The sequence below is a fragment of the Euleptes europaea genome, chromosome 11, assembly GCF_029931775.1.
Source record: "Euleptes europaea isolate rEulEur1 chromosome 11, rEulEur1.hap1, whole genome shotgun sequence".
NCBI classification, from domain to species: domain Eukaryota; kingdom Metazoa; phylum Chordata; class Lepidosauria; order Squamata; family Sphaerodactylidae; genus Euleptes; species Euleptes europaea.
The window spans coordinates 27,599,180-27,611,809 of NC_079322.1; the positions used below are offsets into that span (position 1 = coordinate 27,599,180).

General features: G+C 43.9%; 1 protein-coding gene across 1 annotated transcript in view; it reads left to right on the forward strand.

Moving 5' to 3' along the window:
• The window catches only part of ULK4 (unc-51 like kinase 4), a 207,008-nt gene that overhangs the window by 84,279 nt on the left and 110,099 nt on the right, over positions 1–12,630 (forward strand). Inside the window, 1 exon segment of the mRNA XM_056857060.1 lies at positions 7,447–7,539. Coding sequence (XP_056713038.1) covers positions 7,447–7,539 — 93 coding nt within the window.

Consider the following 12,630-nt stretch of genomic DNA (forward strand, 5'->3'; position numbering starts at 1 on the left):
GGCGGTGGCCCAAAAGAGTTTGGGAACGGCTTCTTTAGGACATGGACAATAAAGAACTAGCTGGTTGATTAGAACAAAATGTGTATAAAGCATTATGTGACCAGATTTTACAGCACATAAAAGAGTTGATAAATCTATATAGTCCCCAAAGATGGAATAGTCTTTGGGGTGTAAGTGAAACCTCCAAAAACACTTTTCTTTCAACCACAATATTTTCTAGCTATGTGAAGGAATTTGTAAGGGAAAGCAAGATGTTGTACATGTTATCTTCCCCCTTGATAATCCTCCTTTGCCTTTCTGAAGGGTATTTATTTGGCCCATTCAAGATATATGATATTGCCAACCTCTTTCTACTGAATAATTTTATTCTGTAATAATTCTGTTTATCTTGTGTTAACATTTTTTGTTCTTTTCTTGTATATTTTATTGTTACTTAATGTTACTGTAAATGACTTCAGGAGCTGTCCTGGAAAGCAGCCTAGAGACATGAGTCATAAAACCGAAGGGAACCGCTATGTTTAAACTTGTGTTTTCATAGCTGGAGCATGACATGGTGGAATATTAGGAGGCCTGAAGGTTGAAAAGCAGGAAAGAGAAGTTAATTTTGATGGAAATTTTTGCCTTCTATTGTGTTGCTTCTGGAAAAGTGTAAAAACAACAGAGAATGACTGATCTACCAAACATAAAACAAAGAAAATTATACAGGTCGAGATCTTGTACGTCTTAAGAAAACAGATTAACTGTCTGTATAGAGTTGCTTCCTCACTTGTAAAGGACACAGCAGAATGAGTAAGGGGGAGGTTGTTATTAAGGGAAGCATGGTGACTAATTACCCAGTGTACTGCTGAGCATCGAGCCTCTGCCATGGAGGAGAGCAAGAACAAGGAAATTGAGCTATTTCTCTTGCCCAGCAGTTCCACAGCATCTTAAAATGAAGGAGGAGGAGGTCACATGTGTGCAATGTTAAAACTTATTATTTCCAGTTCAAAGCTTCTAATCCTTGAGAGAATGAATCAACGCTTTCTCTTGGGTCCTCCTGCAACCTGGAGAATAACTGAACAGTTCAAGCTGCTTTAATTGATAACTCAAAAACAGCTTCCTTCTCGCTCAGAGGGAGAAGGGCATCTTCATTATGGGTGTCTCCTTTTCCTCTTATCTCGGGAGGCAGGAACCAAATATTTAAATTTTTCTGACCTCTGAGGGTAAACGCCCCCTTGTGACCAGTTCTATTTCCTGCCTTGAACGGGAGAGCAGCCTTCTAGCAGCTCTCTGCTACAGAAATAATAGAGAAACCTTAACCTTACTTATTAGACCTAAAAATATTCTTATTTTAACAAACCTAAACTTAACCTAACTAATCTACTACTCAATTCTATTTACTGTCTTAATTTTCTGCCTATTCTCCTCAGAAGGGTCTTTTCCCGCCAAAAATAATAATAATAATAATAATAAAAAAAATGGCGGATCGGCATCAGGACAGCTATATAGCGCCTGCCAATTTAGACCCTAGCCTGCTAGTGGCCTTACCACTACAATTAGATGAACCCTCGGACAGTCACTCTGGTGACCTGAGGACCAAAACTCAAAAGGGAAAGGCAAAAGCGGCAAGAACGGCGCAGGCAAGTACAAACGGCTTGGCTCGACCGCTAACAAGCGCGCCAAATGCCTGCTGCAAAACGCACGCTGCTCTGCCGCGCCTGAAAGACGCGACTGCCAGATCGCAACAGAAAGCGGCCGGGAGAAAACAGCGGCGGTAGCCGCTCCTCCCACACAGCATGAACGGGGGAAATGAAGGAGGCTGGCGGCTCGCCTTTTTGCCTCGCCCGCCGTGCTCCGTCCTTAGGCGGCTCGCCTATTGTTATTCAAGGACGGGAAGCAGCGGGAAGCAGCCAGGAGAACACAGCGGCTATAGCCACTTCTCCCAAACTGCACAAACGGGGAAAATGAAGGAGGCTGGCGGCTCGCCTTTTTGCCTCGCAATGCTCCGTCCTCAGGCGGCTCGCCTATTATTATTCAAGGACGGGAAGCATCAACGGAGACATCGACTGCCGGTAAGGTGACTTCGCCCCCCCCCTCATAGATGCAGCCTGTTTTACTCCTGTAAGAGCAGAGCTCTCTGCCCTGATTAAAAACGCCTTCTCAGATGGCTTAAGGGCAGTACAACCTCCTTATCCTGCCCCATCCATACAGGGATCGTAGGGATCACACCCTCCAGCACCACAAACAGTAATCTGATTGCTAAAAGGGCAGAATATCAGCCAAAGCAGGGGAACGGCTGTGGCTCAGTGGCAGAGCGTCGGATTGGCATGCAGAGGGCCAATTCTGGTAGTAGGTGATGTGGAAGACCTCTGCCTGAGATCCTGGTGAGCCGATCACCAGTCCAAGTAGTACCAAGAGAGTACGTGCTGGCCAGCCTAAGCAGCGCTGAAAGCTAATTCACGGTCACAAAATTGCCAATTGGTACCCAGACTGTCTATAGTATTTAACGCAGAAGATTTCCTTCTGCATTGGCATAAAAACCTAGCTACTCTTGATCTCTCAGAGGACTCAGAGTGGGAGAAAAGACTCCAGATAGGTTTGTGCCAGCGCTTGATTATTTCTAACTCTGTTGAAAGCAGAGCGGGAGAAACCAATGGCACCCATACAATGCTCCACAGCCTCTAGGAAGCCTTTATATTTGGTTTATCGGTGCTTCTAAAATTCTAAAAGTGCCTTCAGTAGAATCACCTGTCACTGCCTTCACTCCTTCAACCTTGTTACATGGCCTTGCCATGATTAGGGACCCTACAGATAGGAAGGCAGAGTTAGCAGGCATAAATGCTCAGAGGCCTTGGCACTCACTATCAAGCGCTTCTATCACATCTGCCCTAGTATACAGAGCGGCAATAATTTGGACTAGGAAGTTATATCAACTTTTTCCACAGGAAGAAAGAAACGCCTTTACAGGAGTACCCATGTTTTTTGAGAGTGGTATTCTTTCTAACTGATTCGAACTTTGATACCATGCCATATGCAGCTAGGACACTAGCCGCAGCATCAGATGCCAGAAGGGCATCCATGTGTTTTTTTTTAGAGTGGTATCCTTCCAGCTGATTCTACCTTAGATACCATGTCATCCATGTTTTCGAGAGTGGTATTCTTTCTAGCTGATTCCTCCTTAGATAACATGTCATATGCAGCTAGAACACTAGCCACAGCCTCAGCTGCCAGAAAGGCTCTCTGGGTACGCCCCTGGCAAGCGGAGTATATAGATCAAAATTGGTTATTATGGGCTTCCTGTATCAGGGAAAGACCTTGCTTGGAGACAATTTGGTCCCCATATCAGTGGAGACCAAAGACAAGTTTCTACGCAAGGAATCCAAGGGATCACTCCCTCTATGTCCTTTCGTGCATACCACATACTTCAAAGATACAGACCTGATCAACCTAGAAACCACCGGAACCAGAATCGCAGTTCCTTTAGTAAAGGAGGACGATTCAATAAATCTCCAAAATCCTCCACCTTCCAGGGCAATAAAGGGGATAAACCCGACCGCCCAACCAAACAGTGACGCCAGCCACCAGTCAGTGGAAGGCAGGCTCAGCCTATTACACCGTCAGTGGTCACCTCCCAACCAGGCCTCTGGGTCACAAACATTATCTCACAAGGCTATCAGATAGAGTTTTTCTTACACTCCTTCACATCGACTAGTAATATCTCCAACATCCCCCCCCCAAAAAAAAATCCATAGAACTTCAGAGGCCTCTTAGACATCAAGGCGATGGAGCCAGTCTCACCATTAGAGCATACATTGGGAGTCTATTCAGTATTCTTTACTGTTCCCAACAAAGGCGGCGGATGGAAAGCCATCCTAGACCTCAAGTTTCTGAACAGATTATCCCATTAAAGCGCTTCAGGGTGGAGACACTAAAGTCAGTCACACAGGTCCTCAGGGAAAAGCATTTTCTTACATTCTAATACACCCGGCACATTGTTGTTTCCTTCGGTTCCCGTACAAGGGACACCTCTTCCAATTCAGGGCCTTACGATTCGGGTTATCATCGCCCCTCCTCGAGTATTCACCAAAGTTCTGGACACACCAGTCACATCTCTGCGCGAGGAGGGCGTGAGAATGCACCCTTCTCAGACGACATTCTGATTTGCGCAAGCTCAAACTAGCAGAGCATAGATCATTCAGAGAGAGTTCTGAAGAGGTTAACAGAACACGGGTCATAATCAACTTCAGAAAGACCCACTTAGTTCCATCCCAACGATTGAGAGAGATGGGGGATGGACATAGACACACTGACAAACTCCTTATACCTTCCAGTGGACAAAAATCCACAACATTTCATCTCTAGCAAAGAAAGCGATTAATTCCCGGTTGCCTTCTCTAATGTCCCTGACCAAACAGAAGGGTCACATGTCTGCATGCATTCCGGCAGTTCAAGGGGCACGCTTACGAGCAAGACCTCTTCAGTGGTTCTTAAGGCCGTACCAAAGAGACATACCAAGGAAGAAGTGACAGAAATCTCATCCTGACCGATGAAGTCAGATCAAGACTAGTATGATGGTTTCAGTCTCAGAATTTGATGAAAGGAAGTTGGTATCTCCGTCCAACACCAATTCAAATCTTCACAGACGCGTGTCTATCAGGTTGGGAAGCCACACTCAAGGGACAATGGCTCAAGCAACATGGACTATCAAGAACAGAATCTTCACATCAGTGCCCTAGAAATCAGGACGATCCTCAGAAGCGACTACATTTTTCCTTGGGCCGAGTCCAACCTCTCATCAAAATCAGCAGAACATATTCAGGGCACAGTCAGCATACAAGCAGACTGGCTCAGCAGACAGGACATCAGCGAGGCAGAATGGTCTCTACATCCAGAGGTCTTTCAACTTATTACTCAGAGATTCGGCACACCACAGATTCATCTGTTTGCATCCAGCATCATCCACCAGCTGCCAAGGTACTATTCCATGTACCGTCAACAGGGGGCGGAACAAATGGACCTCTTAATGTCACCAGGGCCACACGACCTACTGTACGGGTTCCCCCCCTCCCTCCAAGGGTATTGAGAAAGGTACGACTTCAAAAAGCATCAGTCAGATTCATAGCTCCATATTGGCTGCGACGACCGTGGTTCCCATCTATAATTCAGATGTCCATACAGAACCATTGGAGACTTCCAGACAGACAAGATCTCCCGCTACAAGACCCAATATGCCATCCCAATCCAGGGTGGTACAAACTGACCGCATGGGCACTGAAAGGAGATGACTTATAGCCCTAGGTTATAGCCCGGTGGCCGTCACTACCATATTGACAACAAGGAAGCCATCAGGAGGGACAGAGCTTAGGGCTAGCTACCTGCACTCTACAAAGGCAACTGGCATCTATAGCTACCATAGTACCCAAGGTATCTGGATACCGCTTAACCAAACACCATCACATAAAAGCCTTTTTAAGGGGCGTCAGTTATTTAGCTCCTCCTGTTAGACACAGGTTCACAACTAGAGCCTGCACACAGCTTTGACAGCACTCACACAACTACCATTCGAACCAATCACTGAGATAGGACAAAATGTAGCTGCAAGTTTCACAGGGAGCAGGACATAGTGCTTACATCTTCTGCACTAACCCCAAGAATCCTAAGGAGAAGGCCTAGCACTAGCTAGACCTAAGAAGGGCACTACCTGTTTACATTTATCTTACTAAAATTATTAGGAACTCTGACTCCTTATTCGTTCATATCTCACCACCTGACAAGGGCAAGCATATGTCCAAGGCATCCATTAGTAGGACCATCACCTTATACATAACACAGGCTTATAGAATAAGTAACCTACCTGCTCCTGCGGGCGTTACTGCCCACTTGGGAAGAAGTGCGGCTACTTCAGCAGCCTTCGACTGCCGTGCTTTATGGAAGAGATATGTAAGGCTGCAACTTGGTCCTCGGTGTCCACATTTGTGAGACACTACAAATTAGATCTATACTTGTCAGCAGATGCCGCCTTAGGCAGACGAGTACTGCTAAGTATACTTCAGGACGTCTAACCCTCCCAAGGGCGGGGGACAGCTCTTGTATGTCCCATAATGAAGATGCCCTTCTCCCTCTGAGCGAGAAAGAGCCTTGGCTACTTACCGTGAAGGCTTCTTCTGCTCAGAGGGACGAAGGGCATCTTACCCGCCCAGACGTCAGTAAAATATAAATAAAACAAAATAAAATTACAGGTAATCATGGTTACATCTAACTTCCAGTTGACATTCAATTCAAGTTAAACGCTGTTTGTTGGTTCATGACTTATAGTTATCCTAAAGGTTCATCGTTAATGTTTATTAGGAACTTATTTCTTGTATAGAATTATAACTAACATGTTTCTTCAGTCTATCTTAAATATATAAGGCTCGGAAAGTCTTTAACTGATCACAAGGGGGCGTTTACCCTCAGAGGTCAGAAAAATTTAAATATTTGGTTCCTGCCTCCCGAGATAAGAGGAAAAGGAGACACCCATAATGAAGATGCCCTTCGTCCCTCTGAGCAGAAGAAGGCTTCACGGTAAGTAGCCAAGGCTCTTTTTCAGAATGGTGTAATATTTAGTGGAGGTATGAGTTCTTCTATAACCTTTAGCAAAAAAAAAAAAAAAAGGCAGATTTTGTGACTTGAATAGAACTCCTTGAATGTTACATAGCATTACAGTAAACAACTGAAATGAAGAAGGTTGCTGCAGCAGTTTCCTAACTTAGGCCACCTTGGGTACTTTTTGCTGGCACTATGAAGCAGGGCAGCTGTCTATCAGTGGACAGACTTTGCTGTTGTCTCACTCTCTCACTGGATGATTATAAAGACTACTATATTTCAAAAATGTGGGATTCAGAAATAGTAACAGGTCTGTGCCCCCAAAGGCTATATTATTGCAACAAGGTTGTTCTCCTTTCCCCTCTTCGAAAATATGTGACAACTGAAAATCATTCTGCTGCTTTGGTGCTGTATTACTATGTAAGGGTTCGTTGATCATGGCTGTAGGAAAGGAAAGAGCACTATGCTATCATTAAATATCTGAAGAAGTGAGCTGTGGCTCACGAAAGCTCATACCCTACCAGAAAATATTTTTGTTAGTCTTTAAGGTGCTACTGGACTCTTGCCCTTTTTGACTACTATCATTAAACTTTGTTTTTTATAGCCATCTTTGGGGGAACCTGATATTCTCTCACCACTCTCGACTGCTGTAGCCCAGATTATAATTGTATTAAGACAACCATAATATACTGGTCACTAGGAAAAAATTGTGGTGTTTTTGGTAACAACTGTTAATTACATTTACCACATATTGCATTAGCAATATGGGTCTTTTAGAAAATAAGAGAGATGAACTTTACACATATATTTGTGTTTACATAATTTCATTATTTTTGTGGGAAACTGTAACGGAAGTAATTGTATTATTCTATTTTGCCCTAGATTTGAACAAATTCTAATGGCTCCTGACCCAGTACCAGCTTATGCTCTCAAGCTGCTAGTTGCCCTGACTGAATACAGCCCTGCTGTTACAAGGTAACATGTTCCTTCACTCATTTTGTGTGCTGAATCCAGAGCTTCTTAGTATTGAGGTTCAAAAATGATAAGCCGCCTTGCACTTGAGAGAGGCAACAAACAAGTAAGAGCTTGTGCTAGCCTGGTGGAATCCTTAATCCCCCCCTTTAATCAGCTGACCCCAATATTACCTTGCAAATGGCTTTGAGGAACCACCGCTGTCCTTTCCCCTCTGAGAGCCAGCGTGGTGTAGTGGCTAAGAGCGGTGGTTTGGAGCAGTGGAGTCTGATCTGGTGAACTGGATTTGTTTCCCCACTCCTACACATGAAGCCAGCTGGGTGGCCTTGGGCTAGTCACACTCTCTCAGCCCACCTACCTCACAAAGTGTCTGTTGTAGGGAGGGGAAGGTGATTCTGAACCGGTTTGATTCTTCCTTAAGTGGTAGAGAAAGTCAGAGTATAAAAACCAACTCTTCTTCTTCCTCTTCCGTTTCAAACTCAGTTTACCATGTAGCATGGGTGGCTGCTGTTTTGAGAAAAACAAGCCAGAAGTCCAGTTGGACTCAGTCGCAGGCCTTTGTATCCTGCTGTCAAATGATTCCAATGGTTATCATTCAGTTAGCCATTGTGGTGTAGTGGTTAGACTGCTAAATAAATTGAGATGATTGTTGATACATGATAACCTACATGCAATGTTAATTCAAGGTTATTACTGTATTAAATAAAAATCTCAGACAGGAAGTGTTTGCCAAAAACTAAATAACATGTTTTTGTCCTAAGTTGTAATGAGCTACAGTCTCTCTTTTCTTGATTATAACTTACATTATGTCTTAAAAATATATACAACACATTCAATAAACAGTCATCACAACCAACCTGAAACTAAACTTCAATCTAGTTCTCATATGGAGAAAAAAAGCATTTTATAATAACTCTGCTTCCAAATAATGTACTAAGTGTTACCAGCTTTCCTCCCTACATCTAATATTACTAGAACCTCATAATGCAGTTAATTTTATCATCCTTATCATATTCCAAACTGCCAGTTTTATTCCCTGTATTTGTTACTGTCTTTAGTGTGCATAGTTAAAGCTATACCTCATTCTTGATATCACCCCCTCCCATGTAGTGGCTGAGCATGGAGGAGGATTGCAAGTGAAATCATTTAGTGTTGTCATCTTGATGTGCCCACACTGACCATCTTTAGTTGATATAGGAGGTGATGCCTTCTAATTCATCTAGCAACGGATTATATCTTCTGTTGGAAGTAGATTCTATTGACATGGTGCCCACTTCAGTGCAGGTTTTACTCATTTTCCTCCCCGTTTAAGAGATCATTGCTGCTACTGTCTTAAAATAAGTGTTATTAAAGTGCAGGCCAACTGACTGCGAAAGGTTTGCTAGTTTTAATCTAAATATACAATATATAGTCAAAACCATTTAAAGCCAAAAATAAATTCCTTCCCCTACCCCTCCAGATTAAAAAAATAATAGGAAAATACATAGAAAATTCGAGATTTTCAAGAAATTATAAATGAATGTGAGATAGGAAGATTTTATTCCCTTTGCCATTACCCTCCCCTTTAGTGGACTCCCACACTGGATAAACATATATCCAGAATAATTCCTCATCTTACCTCCACCCTGGGCCTTACTTTCTCTAATGAGTGGGGATGTAGAATGAAAGTTCTGTTAACACTGGATCAACAAGTTTCTGTGCATAGAAGGGGCTGTGGTACAGTGGTAGACCCTCTGCTTGGCTTGCAGAAGGTCCCAGGTTCAATCCCAGTCAAAGAGACCAAACAAGCAGGTGATGTGGAAGATCTCTACTTGAGACCCTTGAGAGCCACTGCCAGTCTGAGTAGACAATGCTGACTTTGATGGACCAAGGGTCTGATTTAGTATAAGGCAGCTTCATGTGATTTCTCTGCTATTGTTCCACAAAGGCAAAAATCTCTGATAGAGATTCTTTCTTGCCCTAGCTGACTTCCCTACCTAATTGGCTTCTCAGTCCTCACTCAGTCAGTCTGAATTGACAGATAGAATACACAGACACTCGAACTGCGTGTAGATTTTCTGTATAATTAGTGTCAATGCAGGGCAAGCATATGATACAGTAGGTTTAGGATTCATAATTAATAGTGTGCAAACGTATGAGGCTATTAGTTTATTCATCTGTACTAATTATTGTCTTTGTCTTTCCAAAGTAATGGCAGCAGTAACAATTTAGATACTGATTATTTATTTCTAGGAATATGGAATTACTACAATTGTTCTTCGCTCAACTCTGCTAACTTAATAATTGGCTCATGGTGGTGATTTTTAGTATACTTAGAATAGGTTTGTCCAGCCTATCAAGACAATCTCTTTTGGAGTGTGAAGAATGAAATTGATGGATAGTGGCAGAACAGTGAAGTTGGAGGTGTGAATAATAATTGTATGCTAGAGGAAGAGGAGAGGAACAAACTGATAGTGGAGGATATGTGTATGTGTGTGTGTGTGTGTGTGTGTGTGTGTGTGTATATATGGAGAGAGATAATATAATGTGTATACATATAATTACACACATACAAGGACTGAATTTATAACTCACATACATGATATATGGCGTATGTGTGTTATAAATTCAGCCCTTGGGCTTAATTTGTTCACATTCTGATATAACGTCCAGTCATACTGAGGAGAGTTTCAGCATATTCATAGCTTCACATCCTGTGCAAGCTTCTTTATTAGCTCATGGAATAATTCTAATTTGCCTTGGATTTGCCGCTCTCTAGATGCATAGGATCGGCTGATCCCATTCATCCTAATAGGGAAAAGGGGGGGACCCCATATTTCGGGGCCCCCTGATCCCATCTTTACAAAACTTGGGGGTTCTTGCAAGAAGGCTCCTCTGAAGCTACGCTGAAAGTTTGGGGGCTGTACCCCCCAAAATGCGCCCCCTGCAGCCACGGAATGGCTCGAATGTGTGCTGTAAATGGAATAAAAATGCACATTAAGGGGGGGACACCTTCCGGGGCCCATATTTTGCCCCCCAATCCCATCTTTACAAAACTTGGGGGTTCTTGCAAGAAGGCTCCTCTGAAGCTACGCTGAAAGTTTGGGGGCTGTACCCCCAAAAATGCACCCCCTGCAGCCACGGAATGGCTCGAATGTGTGCTGTAAATGGAATAAAAATGCACATTAAGGGGGGGACCCCTTTCGGGGCCCATATTTCGCCCCCCCTGATCCCATCTTTACAAATCTTGGGAGTTCTTGCAAGTAGGGTCCCTCCCAGCTACCCTGAAAGTTTGAGACCTCTACCCCCAAAAATGCCCCCCCCCCAGAGCCACGGAAAAGCACCAATGTTCTTTAAGTGGCTTTATTCCTGTGGGTGATTTTTGGGGGGCGACCCCTTCTGGGCCCCATATCTCGGGACCGCCTGACCCAATCTTTACAAAACTTGGGGGTTCTTGCAAGAAGTGTCCCCTCAAGTTACCCTGAAGGTTTGGGACCTCTACCCCCCAAAATGCCCCCCCGAGCTGCGGAAAGGCGCAAATGCGTTTTTAATGGCTTTATTCGGCCGAATTTTCCCCCGAACTCAGAACTTGGCGCCGAATTCCACGAATCCGAATCGGGGGAGTTCGGACTTCGGCATTTCCCAAATAAAAACAGGCCAAATTTTGCCGAATCTGAATTTTACCGAATTTTATTTTCAACAGCCCTAGGTGGGGCATGACATATTTTGGAGGAGTGTGGCCTCCAAATGATGTTCGTATATGATGTGTTGAGAAGCTCATGCTAAGGACAGCCTTCATCTCTAGCTTAAGTCCTTAAGGATTCCATTTAGCTATCATAAATTTGTTTTATCCTATTCTAAAGCTTTGTAAGATGATATATAGATCAGCGCAACTTCTGGTGATAAATTCCATGAGTGAACTATGCATTGTTTAAAGAAGTATGGCACTTTGTTGTTTCTGTGCCATTTCCATTCAGTATCATTGGGCGAGCAAGCATTATAGCATATATGTACACTCATCCTGTCGTGAGCAATCTTGTAAAAGGGGGGGTAGTGGCAAACATGCGAAGTCTCCGCTGCATATCTAGACCTTGCTGCTGTAAGCTTTTTTTTTATTTTTTTTGCCGTTGAGTCACATCTGATTTATAGTGACCCCTGGTGGGGTTTTCAAGGCAAGAGACATTCAGAGATGAACACGTGAAGCTGCCTTATACTGAATCAGACCCTTGGTCCATCAAAGTCAGTATTGTCTACTCAGACTGGCAGCAGCTCTCCAGGGTCTCAGATAGAGGTCTTTCACATCACCTACTTGCCTAGTCCCTTTAACTGGAGATGCTGGGGATTGAACCTGGGACCTTCTGCATGCTGAGCAGATGCTCTACTACTGAGCCACAGCCCCTCACCCCTCTGCCTGCCTCTGCGTCATGACACTGGTATTCCTTGGAGGTCTCCCATCCAAATACCTTCCAGGGTTGGCCCTGCTTAGCTTCTGAGATCTGACAAGCTCAGGCTAGTCTGGGCTATCCAGGTCAGGGATTGCAGTAAGCCTACTCACTTGTTTGTTGCATGAAAAGAATATGATACTGCAGATATGGGAACTGAGCTAGCGGTATGCAGCCACTAAATAAACTGTTTTTTTAAGTTTTCAGGAAAGACCACGTATCTGATCTTACTACACAGTTTGATACAAGCCCTGTGCAGCTGATTCATCTGTATATTAATTCACCTCATGGGGATGGAGCGTGGGCAAGAGTATGCTGGTTCTTCCTCCACACCGTTCCTCAGTGGTCTGTCTGGTGCGAACACATGGAGGAAGTGCCTGTGTGCCTGCCCCATCCTGTGATCAGCAACACTGCTTTGCAAACATTGTTGATCCCAGGGAGGGGGTGTGAGCATGAGTAGGGGTATGCGTTCAGCGTGCAGGAGCAGGATAGAGCATGCTCGTGCCTGCTTTCCCTCCTCATGTGGTGGGTCAGCACGCTGATGGGTCATCTGCACCGGGCTATAGTGTTTGTGGTAGAGATTTCCTTTCATCTTTTTATTTTCTACGGCTTATTGATATCCCTATTTAAGTAATCCCACAAGACTTGAAAGAAGAAGTGTAAGACACTTACT